This window comes from Morone saxatilis, unplaced genomic scaffold (assembly GCF_004916995.1).
Source record: "Morone saxatilis isolate NCDOM2014 unplaced genomic scaffold, NCSU_SB_2.0 Contig17, whole genome shotgun sequence".
Lineage (NCBI taxonomy): Eukaryota > Metazoa > Chordata > Actinopteri > Moronidae > Morone > Morone saxatilis.
This window is the reverse complement of record NW_023339729.1, coordinates 25,150,196-25,171,334: the sequence shown is the minus strand read 5'-3', so window position 1 is coordinate 25,171,334 and position 21,139 is coordinate 25,150,196. Positions and strand designations below refer to the sequence as shown.

The window sequence follows — 21,139 nt, the reverse complement described above, 5'->3', positions numbered from 1 at the left end:
AAGTTCAATCAATAATTCATTATTACCTTCTGGACCGTTTGTGCCAGTAAAAAGCAGGTAAGACAAAGACAAAAATCATCTTCACCTTCTCAAAAGAGAAATCCATGAACTTGTCAGTGACGGAGTCGTAGGTTTTAGTCTGAAAGATAAAAAGAATGTCAGCGAAATCCAAAGTGACAGATTAATAATTGCGAATATTTTCCTTCGACTGCAGCTCGTACTGTCATTTCTCCACCGAAGCACTCAGAGGCCAGCTGGGCCGAGTCGAAGGGCTTCACCTCCGCATCGTTGAACAGGTACCTGCAAAAAGTGTTGTTTTTAAATCCAGCTGCATTATTGAGAAACCTGAATCTGAAACATGCTGATTTCTGGGTAATTAAGTGCCTAAATAGCCAAATTATTTCTAGTTAAACGTGCTTCTGCCCTCACCACTTGTTGTTCTTGTAGGCGTGAGGGTTGACGATGTCTCTAATGAAGCTGTAGTAATGGCCACCGTCTGCTGTGCCCGTGTGCACCGTGACGCCGATGAGGTCGTACTCGTAGCTCTCTGTGACTTTTGCTTCGCCCTCTTCCCGAAAACCTGCAGCACACGACAAACACCGCTCAGAATTCATTCATTGTCCACACCAACCAAAACGCAGATGTTTTGGAAGCTGTTTGTCCATTATTTGAGTCAGTCTCATCATTTTTTGGTGTTTGTACAAACCCTCTTTGCGCTCTCCTTTGCCCATGAGGAAGTCCTCGGTGTAGGGCGTCATGTCGAGGCGCAGCGGGAAGGAGAAGTGGGTGTTGACCTTCTCCTTCATCATTGTCACCATGTTGAAGGTGTATCTCATAGTGTTGAAACTCAGGATCCGGGGCAGCTTTTTGAAACACGCTCTGTGGGAAGGAGACACGAAGAGTGGAGAGAGAGATTAAAGGATTTATCACGCAGGTTTAAATAGGGAGTTTTTTTTGCTACTTTAACTGAACAGATCCATGTGTTCAGGTGTATTCTGACCTTTTCTCTGCGCGGACCTTCTTGCCACACTGGGAGCAGGTGTACATGTTGTCGCCCTCCAGAGTGTCCTTGATGGTCACCTCATCCAGAGATTCCTGAATGAAGACAACAGAAACAATTAGATTAGAAAGTAAAAGAAAAGTACAATATTTCTCTCTGAGAAGTGGTGGAGTGGGAATATAAAGTTGAAGAAAACAGTCAAATTTATAAGTTACATTCCACCCCTGGCTGACACTGATGTGTTTTGTATACTCACGTAGATGTTCTTCATATCCGCCACCTGACATCTGACAGTGTAAAACTCCTCTGCTGTCTGACTGACGTGGTCACAGTCCTGCAGGACAGACGGCGCAAAGTGTCACTCAAACAGTCAAACACTGACATTTCAAACTCACCAGAAAGTCAACTTTATAACTCTTCAACTATTTAAAAACTTCTGCACTAAATCTGGAAAATGCATTCTGAAGATGAAAAAAGTATTTCATGTATAGTGTCAAATAAAGCTCTTAAAAAAATCTTAGAGGTTTTGATAATTGATGAAATACTTTAAAGGGTATATAAAATAAAACAAAGAATAAAAATACAAAAAAAGATGAAATTCTACATATAAAAGGGAATTTAAAGCAGATATTAAAACAGGATTGAGACAATTCAATAAAAAGAAGCTCAGAGGTTTAGAGCTTCTTCATGGTGGTAAGAAGATTTGAGATCAAAAACCCAAATTTGGTCATACAAATCGTAAAATCCCTCAAACTCACCAGAGAGACCACATTGTTGGTGATGACACCTCCAAACAGAGTCTTCACTGTGTTTTTCTGTTAGAACGGACACATTCATTAATCACATATTTGTTCAGACTTTGTCGAGATGTTGAACTTGTGCTGTTTAAAAGGTCCAGTGTAGGATTTAGTGATATCTATCGGCGTAATAGCACTTCAAATCTCTCTCTTCCAAGCACGAAGGAGAAACTACGGTGGGCGTGAAATGTGCGAAAAACGCTGCTATCAAGAACCAGTGTTTGGTTTGTCCCTACTGTAGAAACATAGTGGTTCAACATGGCGGACTCCACGGAAGGTGACCCGCAGCATCGGTAGCTGTAAAAGGCTCGTTCTAAGGTCACAAAAACATTAATGTTTCTTATATTTGGCTGCTTATACACTAAAGAAAACATGTATTATATTTCTGCCAATAGATGCTCCTAAATGTTCACTGGACCTTTAAACATGTAAAAGATATAATTTTGGTCGGTTATCATTTGTTGTTTATGTGTGTGTATTTTTGTTTGTTTTTATTCCTTTAATTCCAAAGTATTGAATTTGGTTAAATATCAGGGTTCTTTTTAGGTTTGTGTTTGTGTGTGTGTGTGTGTGTTTACCAGCTCCTGGGACATCTCCTCTATCTTTGTGATGAGGTCAGTGAAGAACTCGGTCATGTCTTTCTGCTCCCCGGTGTTGAGAGGCTGTTTGTCCATAGTGTACGTTTTACAGAACGGCCGGGGGTTGTACGCTTTCCGTTCGCTCTCCTGGAGAGACACAGAGACAGAGGAGGAGGAGGAAAAGGAAATTTTAGATGCAACAGTTGTAATTCAGACTTAAACATTGTCATCAAACTGTCTGCAGAGTGTCTGTGACAAACTACAAAGCTAAAAACAACAAGAGAGACAATAGAAAACAACATTTTGGTACTTTATGGACAGATTTTTGGAGGTATAAATGTAAAACTCACCATGAGATATGTGAACATCTTCTGCAGTTCCAGCAGTGTGGTCTTGTGTTTGATATCCTCAGCGTACTACACACACACACACACACACACACACACAGGATGAGAATCTACACTCTTGTCTTTAAGATGAATTGTGTTTTTTCCTGCTGTGCTCTGCCCTCAGTTTGTCTCGCAGGTTACTGACCTTGGCGGTGAAGACGGCCTGGCGGGCCTCTGGGATCATGTAGAGCTGCTGGATGGTGGAGGCCAGGTAACAGGTAGCTCCCAGGTTAGTCAGACCCACAAAGCGGCACTCAGCCCGAACGTCGTCGTGGGGCCAGTAGTCCCACTTGTACGGGGCGTGAGAGGCTAGAGGAAGAATAATGGAAGACGTTTTTGATGATGAAACAGAGACATATGACCAACTCTGCAGTTTTCAGCCATTTTTAGCTCGTAGTTTTAAAGCACGTTTACTGTACAGTTCATTGACTGCACAGGCTGTCCCAGTCTCTCCAGCATTAATCCCACCAGAAGGACAATGACTTATAGAAACAGACTGAATTCACTGTAGCAAAGCTCAAATTGAGTCAGATCATCGTCTCAAAAGACTTCTGACACAGAGTGTAGCTTGCACAGCAGTGTCCTACTGTAATAATCAACTGAATATTGAACTTTTATTCATCAGGTGGACAGAAAAAGACAGATTGTGTCTGTCTGCTTTGTTTTTACGCCGCGTAGTGGAACAAAAATAATATGAATGTACTTAAAAGGTCAATGGTAAAACTGCCTTTACATTTCTGCATGCAACTGAGGCGATTATAAGTGATATGAGTTTCCATTTGGACGCAGTATTTCCATACTTTAAAGAATATATAGCTTTTGTTTCTGGATACTTGCCATGAATACATGACCTGTGGTATAATGTTGTGTTAAATATTTACTGCATTCTTTCCCAAACTCGGGGTCGCCTGATATGGAAATACAGTTACAACAAAATTGCTGAGAAGAGCTTATTTAATACGTAAATATAAAGAAAATTTAAAGTAACGAATGTGGTAAAAAAAAAAAAAAAGCTTCAATTATGTTGCATGAACTTCGAAGTTGAAGCAATCTGCAATACAGTATGTACTTGGTCCAATAAATGTAAGTGACATTTGTTGGAGCAAATCTGTTTTTGCTAGCTTTCAGTTTTCTTGGGGGTGGAAATGTCTCGTCTACCTCGTAACAAACTGACCAGGTAGTAAAGTGAAGCTGCCAGCGTCCTCACCCTGCATGTGCTGTGACATGACCCAGTTGTGGAGCAGCCGGTAGTTCTCCACCGAGCCCTTCACTGTCTCCACCAGCAGGTCGTAGGCGGCGGCCCGGGCAGCGTGGGACTTGCATTTGGGCTGAGCACGGTCTGCCAGGCTGGGCAAGAGGAAGAGGAGGTTGTGGACGTCCCGCAGGAACTCCTGACCCTCGCGGGAGAACTTGAAGGGAGGCTTGTGTTTGAGGACGCTGGTGGCGAGACGCAGGAGACCGGTCAGCCCATCGTCCTCGATCGTCCCGTCCTGCTGGTCCAGGATCTCACGGCTGGAGGAGAGAAGAACACTGAGGTCATGACGGGTTGGTGTTAAACTTTAGCCTTGCGAGGCAGCTGGACTCACGCAAGAACACATCTTGCCAGGCGTCAAACTGACATTTTATATGTATAGTAAACGTTTCATGAACTGTTTCTGGAAAAGAAAAAGCAACCAATGTCCACAATGGGGAAATTTGTCATGTGTTGAGAATAACATCATATGATATGAAACATATTATACATACTGAAAAGATAGGACAGCACTAACCCTCCTCAAAATAGAAATAAACCTACAATAAAGCACTTGCAGGCAGTCAATACACCAAACTATCAACCCAGATCCGATTATATAAAACTACTGTATTCAGTATTTGACTGTCTGACCTCCTGATGCAGTCGGCGAGGTGCCGGGCGAGAGCGTCCAGGTCCAGCAGGGTGGTCTGCATCGAGCCGGCCAGCGACAGAGAGGGAGAGACCTTCTGTGAGTTCAAACAGACCAATACTAGCAACAGCTCAATGAAACATCACAGCAATAATAAAGTGAATCTATCAGCTGAGTACAGATCCATATGATCAACAGAACTGTGGCTCCCACCTGGCTGGCGTCTTTAACGTGGATGTTGTCGATGAGTTTACAGAGCAGCCAGAAGTATTCTTTACAGCCCGTCCGTAACAGAGGCTCCTCTTCATAGTCCTCCACCTGCAGATACACGTGTTACCATCAGACTCCCTCGTTGGTAGCAAAGCACACACATTCTGCACTCAGTAGCATCCTTATAAATTCAGGTAAAATCATTAGCATCAGTTTATTTTGATAAGATTAATAAAGTTTGTGAAGGCTTGGGGGGCTTCCATGTTTGTTTTCGCAGCATCTCACCATCAAGCACTTACTAGGTGACGTCAGCTAAGTCTGTTCTGATTCAGAGCTTAGGGGGGGGAATTAAGGCCCTGACACACCGTCGGTGAGCGTCTGTTGCCCTAGTTTTTGTGGTGGGTTCCGCACGCTACGCTACTTACTTCAAGGACAAGCATCACCTGAAATGATGCTTTGAAAGAACAGATTCCGTTATAACACGGAGAAAGATAAAACATTGAAAATGGATGTCCCGAGCAACGTTATATGGTACGACAGCACACAACTTCCACATGTCACCGCCATAAATACTTGGATTGGATTGATTCTGCAATGCAGGTTTTTTAAAAACTCTTTCCAGCCAGTTTTAGCAAGGAGAAGCTGAGAGACGTCGTCAGTCTCTATTGAGCAAAACGTTCAGAGAGGACACTAGGCTATGAGGACATTGGGATTGGGCCCAAGATTGAAAATGTTTGCATTTTATGGAGGAAGGAACAAATTTGTTTGACCTCAAGGATTCACACAATGACTCTTTGTGAGTAATACTGTATGTTAACATAACTTTTGTTAGTTTACAAGAAAACCCCACAGGGCGCCTTTAAAAGCAACAATATTCAGAGTGTGTTCCAGTGTCTCCAGCATTAATCCCACCAGAGGGAAAACGTCTCATAGAAACAAACTGGTTTCACTGTAGCAAAGCTCAAATTGAGTCATATCATTGCCCCTGAGAGCTATTGACACAGAGTGTAGTTTGCAGATGAGTTTTCTGTGTATGTGTACCTTCTTCCATGAGGTTCAGCTTGAGTGTGTGTGTGAGAGTGTGTGTGTGTGTGAGAGAGAGTGTGTGTGTGTGTGTGTGTGGTGTGTGTGTGTGTGTGTGTGTGAGAGAGAGAGAGAGAGAGAGACCAACCCGCAGTGGTTTGAGGCCCTGTGCGTCAGGCAGGAACTTGAGGAGCGTGGAGGCAGCGAGAAGCAGGAAAGGATCTGTTGATGGACTCTCCGCCCTCCAAACCCGACAGAGAGAGCTTGTAGAGGCCGTTACACGCCTCGTGTCTGACAGCCGGCTGAAAACAACAACACCACGTCAGACAACAAACTGATACGTGTTTAGTAAACTTCTATCAGTTTCTTCGATCTGAATCACAGTTGAGAAGTCTACCTGTTACTTTGTTTTGTGTTTTGTTTCACGAGTAGAGATTTCGCTTTCAATTCCTGTAACTTAATCTTTGCCTATGCTCAACTGTGGTGTTCATACAGGTAAGATGACATCAAGGTAAAGATAATATGGCTCAGACTTATTTTTGTTATCAGGGCCCCGAGTTTTGGAGAGAGTGCTACAAAATTGTATAACTAGGAGCATCAGTGCAACCTGCAAACATGCCACTTGTTTTCGTTTTGTTGTTTTAATCATCATTGTATGTATCATGTAAAACACCAGGAGGGAGCGAGAACAGGTGTGTTAGTGCGTAAAGGATTGTCCTCCTAACTGTTACACACTGGACCTTTACAAAAAATGAGTTCATTAGTGAGCTTTGGAGGTGCTGGCAGGTGGATCTGGTCACTTTCTCTGTGGATGTTTGGTCTGGCTCACCTCAGGCACCAGCAGGGTGAGTTTCTTCAGCCAGTCGTGAAGGTGGTCGCTGTCGGCCAGACTGGACTTTACCGTGGAGGAGCAGTGAGCCCAGCTCACGAGCAGCCACATGGAGTAGTGAGTCACTTATGGAAGAAAAAGAAACGTCACAGGCACGTCAAGTCAAAAAAAGTTATATTTAAGACATTTTAAGGCCTTAAACTCAGATTATTGTACTTTAGACTTTTTGTAATAAGTTCTCACCTTCATGACGAGACCTGTGGTCAGACTGAGCCTTAAGAACTCTGTTAAAGAAAAGACAACATGTATATTATATACGTTATATTTTAAAGAACCGAAGAATATGTTTTGTACTCCTGTATTTTGCCACCTGTGTGCAAGGTTGTCGTAGGTGTAGGCCACGTTGATCAAACGTTGGATGAGGTTGGTGCCCTGTACGAGGCTGAGGAACACCTGCAAACCAACAGACAGATAATCAAGTCCCAGTCCCGGTCTAAGATAATCGCTGCTGCTCTGTTCGTTCCTCCAGCTGGGGCAACATTTACCTCAGTGAGCCGAGGGATGTGCAGGCCTTTCCCATGCTCTACGGTGGACTTGCGAGATTTGCCCGGCCACGCCCGCTTGCGTTGGCTTTCAGCGAGGCCGGACCAGGAGAAGACGTCATGGTAGGCCAGGTCCAGGTCTGCGGGATCCACCGCAAACTGGCAGATCAACTTCAGCAGGCAGGCCAGGCAGTCCAGCAGCCACTGCAGAGGAGACGGGTCGCACATGAAGATCTTTGTTCCAAAATCAAACCACTCGTTCCGTTCACACTTCGAATGTGTGAATGAACCAAAACCAGCTGAGGATTTTTTAATCTTTGTACTGAAGTAAAAACATGGTGGACAATCATTCAGAAGGTTCTAGTCTCTCTCACCACAGTCCAGGACTCCTGGTCTTTAGGCTCCAGGATGCCCGAATTGAAGATCTCCAGGAGCAGCTGAAGACCTCCAGACGAAACAAACTGGAGGAGAGAAAGAAAAAGATTGCTGTTTTATTAACATCTTTACTTGAACTACTCACATTTTAAAGACGGTTAATGTCTTTAAAAAGGGGGAAACTGTTTAAACAACAGGTCGATGTGGTTTTTCTCGTCACAGATGATGTGCTGTGTTGTACCTTGCAGCTCCATGTGTTCTTGCTGTTTTCTATCTGATCCTCACTGGAGTCGTCAGAGTCTGGATACAGATCGCTGTAGCTGCCCTGGAAACACAAACACGTATGTACAAGAGTAAGAAAAATGTCTAATTCAAGTGACAGAATGATTATCAGGTTTCCAACATTTATCAGCCAATATGAAGTATCACAGATCAATCAGTATCAGTGATTGACTCCCTAAAAGCCTTTATTATCAACTCTGTTTTCCTGCGTTCACACTTTACAAAGTAAAGACTGTATACAGAACTCTTTAAAATAAAAATCAGTGTTTTTCTCACAGTGGACTCCCGGTGGATGCGTCTGTTAGGTTTGCCCAGAGCCTCGATGATCTCCAGAGCGTACAGCAGTTTGTGGGGACTTTTTATCCTCAGCAGCTCCTTCCAGCACAGACCCTCCCCGTTCTACACACAAACAAATACACATACAAAAAACTGTTCACTTATCCAGTGCTCGACAGAAGAACAATTTGAATTTGTGACGGCGTAGTTCATCGATCTCTGCGTTTCCTCTTCTCTGTGTATGCTTGTTGAATGTTTGTGAATGCAAAATGGCTGCCGTTAACTGGTGAAAGTTGTATGGTGAGTGTGGTGACTGACCGCGTCGTCTGAGATGTTCTGGAAGGCCTGTAGCATCTTGGGACACGTGGGAAGAAGCATCAGCAGCTCCCAGACCCGACGAGACAGATTCTCAGCGTGGAGGTGAAGCTCCTCACACCGCGCACTCTGCACGGACACACACACAATCCTTTTATTTGAACAATCTTTTATTTATTTCAACATCTTTCTGCAGTCACTACGAGTTGTAGGTAACACCTCTAGTGTAACACGGCCGGGCAAAAACACCCACCTCAGGGTTTTCGTGGACGTTCTCGGTGTTGGGGCTGGGCGGTTTGAAGCAGGCCAGCATCTCCAGCAGGTCGAACAGTGTAGTGAGGTGCGGCTCCTGGAGGAGCAGCAGCATTGGGATGTGCTCTTTCTGGGGAGGAGGCAGACAGGAGGCCGGCAGCTGGATGCCCTCCCCCTTCCTCTCCCTCCGCGGAGCTCCCAGGGACACAAACACCATCTGGGATCAAACACACAAACATGACGCAGTGATGATTCGTCTGCGTTGTACATTTCAAATGACAGTAAAACTTTTTGGGGGGTTTTTTGGACAAAAAGGAATCTCCAACCAAACTGTGCCGTCTGGTTGATTAGCTTTTAGGTATTGACAGACATAAGGAATGGAACCAGGCACTCACCTGCATGTCTTTGAAGCCCAGCTCATGCAGAGTCTTCTCGTCGTAGTCTGTGGTCAGCTCGTGGCCGGAGGAGATCATCCTGACTGGTCCCATCAAACCACCTGCAGGAGAAAAGACAGAATTCACACACAAGCTCACAAAAAACAGCTTCATACAAACTGCTGACAGTCTGACGTTTATTTGTAAGTAAACAATAACGAGGGGAAGGTCTGCATGAGCCGACCTGGGAAGTCTCCTGGCTGCCGGCCGCTCTGGCCGAACTCCTGCAGCTGAGCCTGCTGGTTCATCTGCTCCTTCTGCAGGTTCTCGTACCAGTGGGTCACCTCAGCTCGCAGGTCTGCTACCTGGTCGCTGGGGTACATCTCGATCGTCATCTGCAAAGACACACAGCATACATGAAGGCTTTTCACCACAATTTGTTCTGGGGCCTGCAGGTGTGGGGCCGGGAAACGTAGTGAATAAAGATTAAGGTTACATAATCACATGCATGATTGGATAATAATAATAATTGGAGGCTGTGATTTTAGAACTGCACTCACAATGAATGATTTTCATCACATACAAAAGATGAAAGACGACTATTTTTTATCTGATTATGTTGATGACTCATGAACAAACAAGCACCCAATATACGATTCTACCTTCTTATGTGAGACCAGTTGGATTTTGTTTGAAATATATTCCTTACCCTATTCAGTGAGTGAATGTGTAATTTCAGTCACCTCTAAAAAGCCCTTTAGGTCAGAGCTGCAACTCATTGGTGGCTTTGTCGTGTGAAATGTAAATTTGTCACCTTGTCAGGAAGGCCGGCGGGCTGACAGACGATCCTGAGCGGCAGAGACTGTTTGTCGCTCAGAGCCTTCAGGTGGCTGCTGATCCCCGTCCCCTCGATCTGCCACTGCCGCAGGTGGTACGCAAACCTGAGAGGGACAGGAAACAATGTGTTGTTGAGATGTGTTTATGTACGGTCGGCATTTACATCAACGTTGTGTAAATCTCATTGAAACCTTCCTGGGTGTTGTGTACCTGCGTCGGAAGGCCTCCAGGTGTGTTTTGAGCATGAGCAGCCCCCTCTCGATGCTGGTCAGGCTGGAGTGGGCGTCCTTCTCCAGGTTGGCTGAAGCCATCAGCAGACTCTCCATACACTTCCTGATGAACTCCTGCTCCTTCTCCAGGCCCGTCTTACCAGCTGGAGACACGAAAAGACACACAAAGACATGAGGTAGAATTAAAAAAAAGTCCATGGTCACTTTGACATTAAAAATAGTTTTCTGCTGAAAAATGAAAAATCCAAAGAAATCCACAATCAAGATATATCAAACATGTAAAAAGTGAGTCTGTAAAGACACTGAATATATGAAAGTCAGTATATTTGCATTAAAGGTCTGCACACTGTGTGTAAGTAATGGAGGTAAACTAACCGTTGATGTAGTAGGAGTTGATGTACTGGATGGCAGCGCGGCTGATATCAGCAGACTGAGCTCTCAGAGCGATCCCCCACAGCTGGTCCATCCCACACAGCTGGAGACACACAGGCTGTGAGTTAACGGTCTGTCTACTCTGATTTCACTAAAGCTAATAGAACTTGTAACGTGAGTATAGCTCTCAAATCATTAGATTGTCTACATACTGGACTGAGAAAAGCACGTGCATAATCTACATAGAAAAGGTCAATTACAGTTCAAGAATTCACTACATTGGTATCAGTATCGGTCTCAAAAATCATGCAGGCTTTAATAAAGTTATTAAAGGTCTGCCAGTTTAAAAACACTCAATGCCCTGGCTTCTGCTCTGTAATACAAACTGCTCTCAAAATAAAGAATGATAATAAAAAAAAGGTCTGCCAGTTAAATGTATTTATTATTTTTCCAGGAAGCGTGGGAACCCTGCGTTTGTTTACCTCACAGCTGGAGGCGTTGTCCAGAGCACTGGTGGCGAGGCGGGCTAAGTTACAGAGGTGCTGAAAGAGGTTGAGGCCAGTCATGCTGATAGTCTCTGGCTTCAGCTGGGGCATCTGGAGACACGCACACATACAGTTACATTAACACACACACACACACACGCTGTTCATTGTTCTGGTCTCTGTCAGGGTGCTCCAGGTAGTATATATCCAGCTTTCTGAAACTAGGTTAGGGTGTAACCAGGGTACTCCAACTCGTCCCAAGATATTCCTCCTCGCCCCCTACCTTCTCCAGGAACAGATGTTTGTAGGTCTCCATGCCCATAGCATGCTGGTCCTTGCTGCGGACCTGATTGAGGAACCAGTGCAGCGCGTCGTCGTAGCACTCGACGTCCTCCACCAGGCAGTGCCACAGGATGTCCACCTGCTCCAGACTCAGCCCTGAGAGACGCAAACACAGGAGCAAAATTACACACAGGAGCTCAATCAAACAGGAAGACAGACTCCACCCCTTCGATATTATTATAAGAATATTTCTGGGTGTCTTTGTGTGTAATTCAATGGGGATCTGTTACTAAATTGAAAGTTTATGATATTTTCTATTATACTCAAAGACTCAAGAGACTGAAAACAAAGAAAGGAGGAAACACAAAAACTGCTGGTACAGTATGTTAATGTTGGGTTTCTATACCAGAAAACAGGTAAATATGTGACAGCGTACTACTGTACAGGCACACATCTGTTTAATTCCCTGATGTTCCAACTTTCAAGGGTAATTTATATCAGATTCCCAGACTCTTCTGGTCTGGACTTAAACTCGCCAAGTTTCACGAGGAAATACTGACTGCGGTTCTGAGACTTTACCATCTGACTTTTGGTTTCTTGTAGTCAGTGTGTCAGGAACCGACTCCAGACAAAAACAAGAGATCACGCAGATATTTATAAATTATAAAACTCCAGTGATCGCTGTGGGCGATCAAACCGGCTAAATCTGGTAAAATACTACTAGAAACAAGTAATATTTTCCCCTCATCAGTGTTACATCATTCTCTGTCACACAGAGACAACGGGAACGTTGTTCTCAGTGGGGCAGCTCGGGTTGCATAATGTGGTCTATTTTAGCATCGTTCCCCAAAGACACAGAGAGAAAACCAAACACTCATTCATTTCCAAACTAGTGCTTCTCTTAGGAAAATACAGCCGTGTCGCCAATGCCAAGCCAAACAACTGCAGACCTGTTTTTGTACATTTAAGTCGATTCACTAAAAATAACATCCACTTTAAACTGCTGCTGGATGTTTTTCAAAGCAACTTGAACTATTTTGAGTTGTCAGTGTAATTTTTTTTAAACTCTCTTTCACTACAACATGAGACTTTAAATGTACTTGGTCGTGTTCTTGAGAGCAACAATTATAATAATTATCATTATAAGCAAAACAAGGCCATTTCAGGCTGGACCGCAGCCCTGTAAGTCCCTGACTGACTGCATGAGTGATAAAGTTACACCATTGGTCGGTCGACTGTTGGAGTTTCCCCATTGGCTGTTGCTCTTTTAAAATGAATAGCTGCTTCCAGTCCTCAATTACACCCTCAGGAGCACATTGGCCATACACAGTGCAGACATATAGGTTTGTTTCTGTAATATTGGTTCTCAAATTGTTTTCATTCATTTCAAAACTTTGGCACATAAACCTGATACCACCTGTGTGACTACATGTAACAAAGGACAGGTGAGAAAATATAGGATTTGAATTAACTGAACCTTTAATGTCCAAAGTCATTATCATTAAGTTGAAGTGTGAACCTATCGATACGTCAACCATTGGTTTGTGAAGCCTCAAGTTTACAAAAAAAAGCAGAAGCAGATTCTTACTGAAGTGGTCTGGAGATCCCAGTGTGGAGAAGACGCAGGTGAGGAACTGTAGTCGGACCTGGACCTCCGCACTGTGGCTGTACCTGCGACGACACATCAAAGGGAGACATGTCAGCATTACTATTACTGATCTTACTGAAATCCATAACGTTAAATTAAAAATGTGCTGCTCCTGTCACATGGGTGGTGATGGACATAACATCAGGAAACATTCCTCACAGCTCGTGCTCAAGTCCAATTTAACTTCACCTCGGTTCGGGTTTAACTGATTTTCTTTTTTGGAGCGAGTATATAGTATTGGTGTCACCGGTGAACCAGGTAACGGACTTACAGTGCAAACTTGTGCCGGTGTTCCCGGACCTCCTGGATGTAGTGCTGCAGGTTGTCAAAGAACAGCTTCATCATGTGCAGCTCCTTCTCAGCCCACCTGACAGAACCGACAAGCAACAATCAGTAACACTCGTGAAACGAGACGGTTTAGGAGCTTCTTCAAACCGGTAGTATAAAGTTTAGTAGATCTGCTGTAAACAACAGAGGTTCAATATACAGCCTGAAGCACAGTAGCTGCTAAACACATTAATCTGAACTTGGTTGCTATGATACAGAAATAGGAAGTGATGTAGGAAATGTTACTTACATGGTGATCCAGTGGGTGTCATAGCTGGAGCCAAATTGCTGAAAAGTGCCAAAAAGTTTGGGTAATAGACGCAAGGAAACCACAACAGACCTGCGGGTAGATGAAGAGATGGGAGTTAAAAATAAGAGTGAAAGACACTAAACGTTGAATTTTGAGTAGTTATTTACTCTGTTTGACTTTATATTTGCAGATTGGATCATCAAATAAGTTATTTATGCTTTCTGTGACTTTAGAGGCGCAGCAGGCTGAAGAATGATTCTCCTCCTGCATGTTCAACACTACTAAATCTTTTCTAGGTCCCAGTGTTGTTCAGCTTTCAGACATTCTTTCTATGAGTGGAAACCCTGGATGGAATCAGACCGGTTGTTCTGGCGTGGGTCAGCCGTACCTGTGGTGGGCTAAGTTGTCAAGGCAACCCTCGATGAAGCGCATTCGGATCTGTCTGTCAGTGAACCAACAGACGAGTGAACACAACAGCTTTTCTGCTTCATTGATCAGACCCTCAGACAGATGAATCTGAAAACACACACACAAATTAAAAGTGAGATCACACTGAGGCAGCATTTCTCATTCTCCTCTGATGGACTCAGCAGCTCCTTATTAAGGCCTTTTCTTTGGGTCATTTTGCTTCTGAGAGACACTTTGATCATTTTAATGAATCTTGATGAACAAACTCAATATTTAATATTGTTTACAAGCATTTCAATATTTAAGTTATGACCAAAGTGAAATAAAACATGGTTCTGTAAACATATTAAACTTTATCATTCTTTATGTCTACTCAAATGTTTTTTATTGTTCTTTCATATTATATTTTATCATTATGTTTGATTCTTTAAATCTGTTATTTTATTTTATGTGTAATTTTTGGCTTTATTACTCATTACTTATTTTGTAAAACACCTTGAAACTCTGGTTTTGAGAGGAGTTATAGAAATAAAGTTTATTATTATTATTATTATTATTATACAATATAATAATGTAGTGTAATTATCTTCTGTCACAATACAGACTTGAATGGCCATTTTAGCCAACAGTTAGACTAAACTGCAGGGTCTTCCCTACCATTACTATACTGCCTGTTAAGTAATGATAGCCTACCCCTGTGCCAGATGTTTAATTTTTAACTGCAGTTATTGTTAACAGACAATTCATTTTATTTATTGTTTTGGTTGTGTGGCTTTATTTATCGCAAATATTTTTTCCACATTATAAATCCAATGTCTGAATATTCTTAGGAAGTGATAATATTAGTCGCCGGTGATAAAGGACGTCTATTATTGTGCTTCTAAAAGACGAGAAATAATCTTTTATCCGCAATTTATTTCTGTGACAAGCAACTCTAGACACGACTGCAGCCCAGTTTATTGTTTGTTGTTGTAAAGCACTGTTTCTGCGAAACGCATCAAAAAATAATGAATATGCTTCATAAAGAGAAGAGACGTGATACCGCGTCCGTCGTCCTGGACCAGGTCCACACGGCAGCGTGTCTGGCGCCTCTTACCAAACGTCTTGTCTCAGTGCTTGATGTCGCAGTCACACGCGGTGGGCTGCGCTGAGTATGGGCCTTTTATTGGACGGCCCGGACCCCTGCACGAGATTCACAGCGCACACAATTCAGTATTAATGATTAAACACACAAACAACGCTGAATAGTGGAAACTACATTTTCTGAACTCTTCAAGGTTTGAGTGCGCCGGCTCACACGCCTGCACAGGGTGCTGCGTGGTAGCCACCTGGGAGGGCCAGGTTTTTGGCGGACCACGGTGCTGCTTGCGAGGTGGGAGCGTGAGCTCAGCCGTGTGGTGACTGTTGGATCGGACAGCTTCCTCCTCACAAGTCCCGACTCCGCGCGTCAACGGGTCGGCCCATGTTTTTCTCGACTTTTGCGCTGACCTGGAGCTGCCGCACCGGGCTCACGTCGTCGGCGTCATGCATGTCCTCCACCATGGGACCTGAAAGCAGTGGAGGGGGAGGAGGAGGGAGGAGAGGAGGTGAGGAGGAGGAGGAGGAGGGTTGTAGGAAAGGAGGCAGAGAGGCAGATTAATCAACCAGCTCCATCACAATGTGAACATCACAGCTGCCTTTTTTAAACAGAAAGGCAACTTTAGAAACCGACTGCTACATAGAACACATTCATGTTCCCCAGAGGAAACATTATCTCAAAGCCAAATGTCAGCTCTGCACATAATATATCTCATAATCTAACTGACAGATTGCAATGACATTTCCCGAGCACATTCGAGCGCCCCAGATGATTAACTACTTCTATCAGCTCTTCTCCATTAAATTATAGTTCTCCTTAATTTAACCTGAGAGCGACCTGTGAGGAAAAAGTTTCAAAATAAAAGTGATTGATTTTAAACTCAATAACTGCCAATGCCTTCTTTTGAAACACAAAACAAAAGTGTGTTGTGTTTTTCCCAGATTTTCTGGTATTTTTATTGCTACCTGCTGCACATTAGTGGAATAAACCTCTGTGTTCTCTGATTCCACTAATCATGTGTAGTCATGTGTAGTACTCAGTAAAACAACCAGTATCTTGTTCAACATTGAGCAATGAGCAGCGCAGCCTCCAACTGCCTCTGGCCAAGACTTTAGACAGTTAGTGTGTGCTGATACAACCCCTGCATCAGACATCAGGGTGAAAGTAAAGAAATAATCCAGTGCTATCTTTTAGCCTAAACCAGCACGTAAAGGCTTAACTAAACTTTGAGCAACGAGCTGTAAAGAGAGAAGACACAGATGAGGAGTATGTGTAATGTAAGTGAGACCTGTCAGCGTCGCTGTCACCACGTCGGCTGTCTGGAGTTATTTTAGGCTGAAGGAAGAAAAAACAGCCGAGTGCAGTTTGTGTACTGTGCAATTTATTTAAATATCGTCCTGAATGTTTGAACGTCGCTGACCAATCAAAGATGCAGCTAAAGGTTCCCAGTGACAAAGTTTAAACTGAGTCGTATATTTCTTCCTTCATGGCAGTAGACTGTTGGTTTCACAGTTTGAGTACGAGGTTTTATAGACGGTAAACAAAGTGCATCCATTCAAATGTATTATTAAGAGTGTAGTTGTTTATGAGAGGGGAAAAGAGAGCAGATATTCGAGGTGGCTGTATCAGACAGTAAAGAGTGCTGGTCTTACCCTTCATGATGGTGGTGGTGATGATGGTGATGGTGGTGGTGCTGTGGGCCAATGAAGCGCCGGCAGTTAAAGAGCTCGCTGCCCATGGCCTCCCCCAGGAAGTCCCCGGGCCGCGGCAGGCACGGGGGTTCCTGAGGCCCCTGGACCATCTGTGAGGGGCCGATGTCTGAGGGCTGCTGCTGGGGCTCCGTCCCATCGGGCCGAGCAGAGGACGACGCAGAACACGAGTCCAACATCCTCATCCGGCCCTCCAGTGACGTTGATGCTGCCGTAACCATGACAGCAGAAGTCTCTGGGTTGAAGGGGAGAACTTTGGGCTTGGCCCCGCCCCCTGAACCACTGGGCCCCGCCCCCTGGCTCGACCCCTCGCCGAGCGCCTCCCCCGCCTTCCTCTTCCTCGACTCCGTCTGCTCCCTGGGCTCCTTCTGCTGCCCGCCTTCGGCAGCCGACCGGTTCCCTTCGTCTTCGTCCTCCTCATCATCGTCATCGTCCTCCTCGTCGTCTTCCTCTTCATCGTCCTCCTCCTCCTCCTTTAAGGCCTCGCTGTCCGCCATGTCGTCAGAGTGCATCTCGCTGCCGGGGCTCCCGGCTGATTGGCTGGCTCTGCTGGAGGCGGCTTCGTTGCTGGAGGCCTCGCTGCGACCGCTGCTGCTGCCGGGCCCGCTGCTGCCTTCCTCCACGCTGTTGGCCGTCTCATCGGAGCTGCCCTGCATCGACTCCTGAACAGACAGCCACAACAAACCATTATATATTATATTATATTATATTATATTCAGTGTGGCAGTCAGTCAGAGGTCAGAGCTCGGGTTCAAATATCTGAATGTCTTATGGCGTCTTTGTGCCCTCCAGCCTGCAACATGATATCAAAATTATAACATAATCCGGCCTGTAGATTATTATTTGTTCATTTTTTTCTCGTTGTTTCATATCAATTTAAACTACCCTTCACATACAACTAAAATAAAAACAAATAAAAAATGGGCCTTCATTTCTTGTTCGGCTGAAAAAATATAATATATTGTACAGAAACTCATGTTTGATTTTATTTTGTTAAAATGTGATGTTAGTAATAGAGATATTTTCAGAATTTTATGCCTTCTTGCAGCACTTGACTGTTGAAGTGGCCCTCCTATGAGACGACAATACCAGCAGCGGCCGTAAGACAATTGGAGTTTGAGACCCCTGGTTTAAATTATTCACCCTCCATCAAGCGTTTTACATTTAAAAAATACACTTTAAATTGTGTGTACCTCTGTGTCAGACAGCCTCTGCTGGCTCCTCTTGCTGCCGGTCATCATCTGGTCGTCCATCTCCATGTCGCTGCCTCCGCTGTGCTGCGTGTCGCTGTTGTCACTGCTGTCCGGACTGGCGGCTGGTGAACCTGAGACCAGACAAGAAGACAGACGGAGAACTTCCTGTGAGAAGGAATTCAAACCTGCCACACAAACATTCACAGTTGACACCCACAGTAGTGGCGCAGAGGCCGGATCAGGAAGGATGCACACTGTCTGCGGAGCCTCATCTGTTGCTTCGACACTGTGTCTATTTAAGGAGGATTCGCTGCCACTCTCACTGGCTGAGCAGTCATGGAGAGTGACTCAATCAAGTAAATGTACAATTCTGAGAAACCTTACTTGAGTAAATGTGTTACTTTTTACTCGAAATTTAGATTTAGTATTATATTATATAAGTATTTAATCCACCTTTACCAGCTGCAACATTAAAGTAATAATCACATTAATGGATTAATAATTACAACCCAGTAATTACTGAATTAAAGGATTCAAGGTTATTTTATTGTCAACACACGGGTGTATTATGAAATTCAGATATATTTCACTTTATCCTACTTGTAAAAAACACAAAAACAAAAACAAAATACACATCAATTAATAATCATAATATATAATATACATTATTCTGAAATGGGACATTCTGCAGAAGACTTTTGTACTGAAGTAAAACAAAAGAGTATTTCTGCACTGTGGTATTTTGGTACTTTTATTGTAAGTAAAATATCTGAATACTTCTTCCACCACTGCCAAAGTGTCAAGAGAAAATAAAAAATCTAATGTTGCTGCAGAGACATTTAAAATATTACATTTTGATTTCTCAATCTGCCGTACACAAACCCAGACTGACCTTTCTTGTTGCCCATGGGGATGTTGGTGTTGAGCAGGGAGGCGAAGGAGCTCTGTTTGGAGAGCTGGGCTTTGGCTGCGAGGGCGTTGTTCCACAGAGCCTTGATCAGCATGGAGGCCAGGTACAACGTCTGAGCAGCGAAGGGGGGACACACAAGCGTTTAGCAACACCTTAAAATACAATCACAGTGGGGTTATTTTAGGTTAATATTGAGGCTGGGTGCGAACGTGTACCTGCTCGGTGTGTGCGCTGGGGTGCAGGCCTGACACCAGGTTGAGGACGTGGCGGAGAGGCACTGGGTCCAGGTTTTTGATGAGTGAAGGAAAAAGGTCGTGGATGTAACGGCTACAGTGTTTCAGCTAAAACATAAACAAAAAGTACGATTCATTATTTCAGATTTAAGGAGCAGAAAACGTGATCGTTTGTTGTACTTAAATATGGTCTATATATAATATTTTAAATATACCAAGATTACATCATTAATTCAGCTGTACACTAATCAACAATCTAATCAACTGGACAGCAGTGATACATTTATCCCTACTAACTAGTAACTATGTTAATAATGTATTTATTAATGTATAACGTATATTTGTGCTGTTCCACAGAGTAACAAGCAGGTTAATGGAGTGGAATAAAGCCGTGTACAGTCAGGTGTAAATCTGGGCCGTCTTACCTGAGCTGCTGCCCAAATACAGTCCACATGCTGCGTGCTGAGTCGGCCCTCTGCAGCCAAGAAGTTCAGGATCACTTGGCACTGTTTAATGATCTGGAAAACACACACACACACATACACACACTTAAGACCAGCAGAGCTTGGAGAAAATAAATTGACCTCCACTCTCCAGTGCTGCACTGTTTAAGTGAAGAAACCGGAGGACAAATTTGAGAAAACGCACTCCATTTTAACGCAACTCACAACATGTATCACATGTAGTTACAAATGCAACACAACATTTTTGAATACAACTGCTGTCAGGTCATGTGACTGGATCGAAAGGTCTCACCTCAATGTGCAAATTTGGTCCGAATATGTGCTCCACCACATTGTTGTGGATCAGCCAGTCAGCTAGCTCCTTCGCTATGGACCTGGAGGAGCCAGAGCAGAATCCAAATGAGGGGAATAACACACACTGTAACCGCAGCTCAGTATGAAAAGCAGAAAACTTCCACTTATCCTTTAGTAGGATGTGTGTGCTGTGACATGGTGCTTATTGACTGTATATAGAGAAGTGACTTTCCCTTTGGTTATTTCGTCACACTGAATTCACATTTAACATGTTTAAATACGAGTGTGTAACTGGACAATGTAGTTTTTGGAGAAAACAGCACAAGTTGTAAATTATATTATGCAACAACTGAGAAAATGAACACCGTCTTTCATAAATGACTAAAAATACAACTTAGCACTGACAGTTCTGAAGACTGTTGCACGGTTAGTATTGTTGATATCAATAAAATGCCATTATATCATCAATTAATGAATTAAAGTACACCATTTTAATTCTATAATAGACACCATGGCACTTTGATGGACGCCTTTGTGCACAGGCATCGGATCCTTTTAAACTAACTTACGTTTCTGTGTCGGACACCAGTGACTCGTTGTTGCAGACGTCATTGAAGGTGTGGAGTTGGTTCTGAGGAAACACGGACACACATATTCTATGAGGAGTGAATTAACAGTACATCATACATGCTTGTATATTTCCCATCAGTGCCATAGCAAAAGCTTCAAATTAAAAGAAAGTAATTATCACCGTTTCCTGGGAAATACAGACCGATCTAGACTTCAAAATTGTGTCTGGGGCCTTTATTGGTCTTTAAAAACTAAGTCAGTTTAATCAAATGGAGTAGCAGTCTTTTTAAGATACAGGTCCACAGTCATTACAGTGATACAGAACCAGAATCAATCACAGAGGTCTCTCTTGGGACGGTTGCTGAGGCCAGTGGTTTCCAACCCACTAGGGGAGGCCAAGACTTCACAGGGGGTTCGTGACACCTTCTTGGTTTTAAAGTGTGCTCGAAAACTTTAAAAATCTACACAGTAGATCTATATCTCAGCATCTGGTAAGTATATTGTCTAATAGAACAATGGTTAAGCATCTGCGACAAGAAAACACTGAATCTGTCAAGAAAGAAGTTTGCTATTAAGTCTGTATGATTGTTTAAAATTATTTTAAAAATCCATAACACAGACAGAGAATTGTATAAAAAGTTCCCTAAACAGGAAATAATCTGCTCAAAATTCATCCAAATCACTCGTTTTACACAAACTTCCTGCAGTTACTGAGTTCACTGTT

The 21,139-nt window shown here is 43.6% G+C and overlaps 1 protein-coding gene across 1 annotated transcript in view; it reads right to left on the bottom strand.

Annotated features, from left to right (window-relative positions):
• The window catches only part of usp34 (ubiquitin specific peptidase 34), a 52,842-nt gene that overhangs the window by 11,223 nt on the left and 20,480 nt on the right, over positions 1 to 21,139 (bottom strand). Inside the window, 43 exon segments of the mRNA XM_035660118.1 lie at positions 86 to 139; positions 222 to 300; positions 430 to 580; positions 707 to 879; positions 1,001 to 1,095; positions 1,257 to 1,334; positions 1,759 to 1,815; positions 2,376 to 2,522; positions 2,726 to 2,791; positions 2,910 to 3,073; positions 3,972 to 4,276; positions 4,650 to 4,744; positions 4,861 to 4,965; positions 6,029 to 6,097; positions 6,099 to 6,182; positions 6,710 to 6,834; positions 6,953 to 6,993; positions 7,080 to 7,162; positions 7,255 to 7,455; positions 7,626 to 7,712; positions 7,868 to 7,951; positions 8,185 to 8,307; positions 8,503 to 8,628; positions 8,753 to 8,968; positions 9,147 to 9,247; positions 9,370 to 9,520; positions 9,940 to 10,066; positions 10,173 to 10,335; positions 10,568 to 10,667; positions 11,047 to 11,160; positions 11,333 to 11,487; positions 12,920 to 13,002; positions 13,251 to 13,346; positions 13,557 to 13,646; positions 13,945 to 14,072; positions 15,453 to 15,510; positions 16,695 to 17,413; positions 17,945 to 18,075; positions 18,837 to 18,966; positions 19,070 to 19,195; positions 19,513 to 19,605; positions 19,844 to 19,925; positions 20,415 to 20,476. Coding sequence (XP_035516011.1) covers positions 86 to 139; positions 222 to 300; positions 430 to 580; positions 707 to 879; positions 1,001 to 1,095; positions 1,257 to 1,334; positions 1,759 to 1,815; positions 2,376 to 2,522; positions 2,726 to 2,791; positions 2,910 to 3,073; positions 3,972 to 4,276; positions 4,650 to 4,744; positions 4,861 to 4,965; positions 6,029 to 6,097; positions 6,099 to 6,182; positions 6,710 to 6,834; positions 6,953 to 6,993; positions 7,080 to 7,162; positions 7,255 to 7,455; positions 7,626 to 7,712; positions 7,868 to 7,951; positions 8,185 to 8,307; positions 8,503 to 8,628; positions 8,753 to 8,968; positions 9,147 to 9,247; positions 9,370 to 9,520; positions 9,940 to 10,066; positions 10,173 to 10,335; positions 10,568 to 10,667; positions 11,047 to 11,160; positions 11,333 to 11,487; positions 12,920 to 13,002; positions 13,251 to 13,346; positions 13,557 to 13,646; positions 13,945 to 14,072; positions 15,453 to 15,510; positions 16,695 to 17,413; positions 17,945 to 18,075; positions 18,837 to 18,966; positions 19,070 to 19,195; positions 19,513 to 19,605; positions 19,844 to 19,925; positions 20,415 to 20,476 — 5,517 coding nt within the window.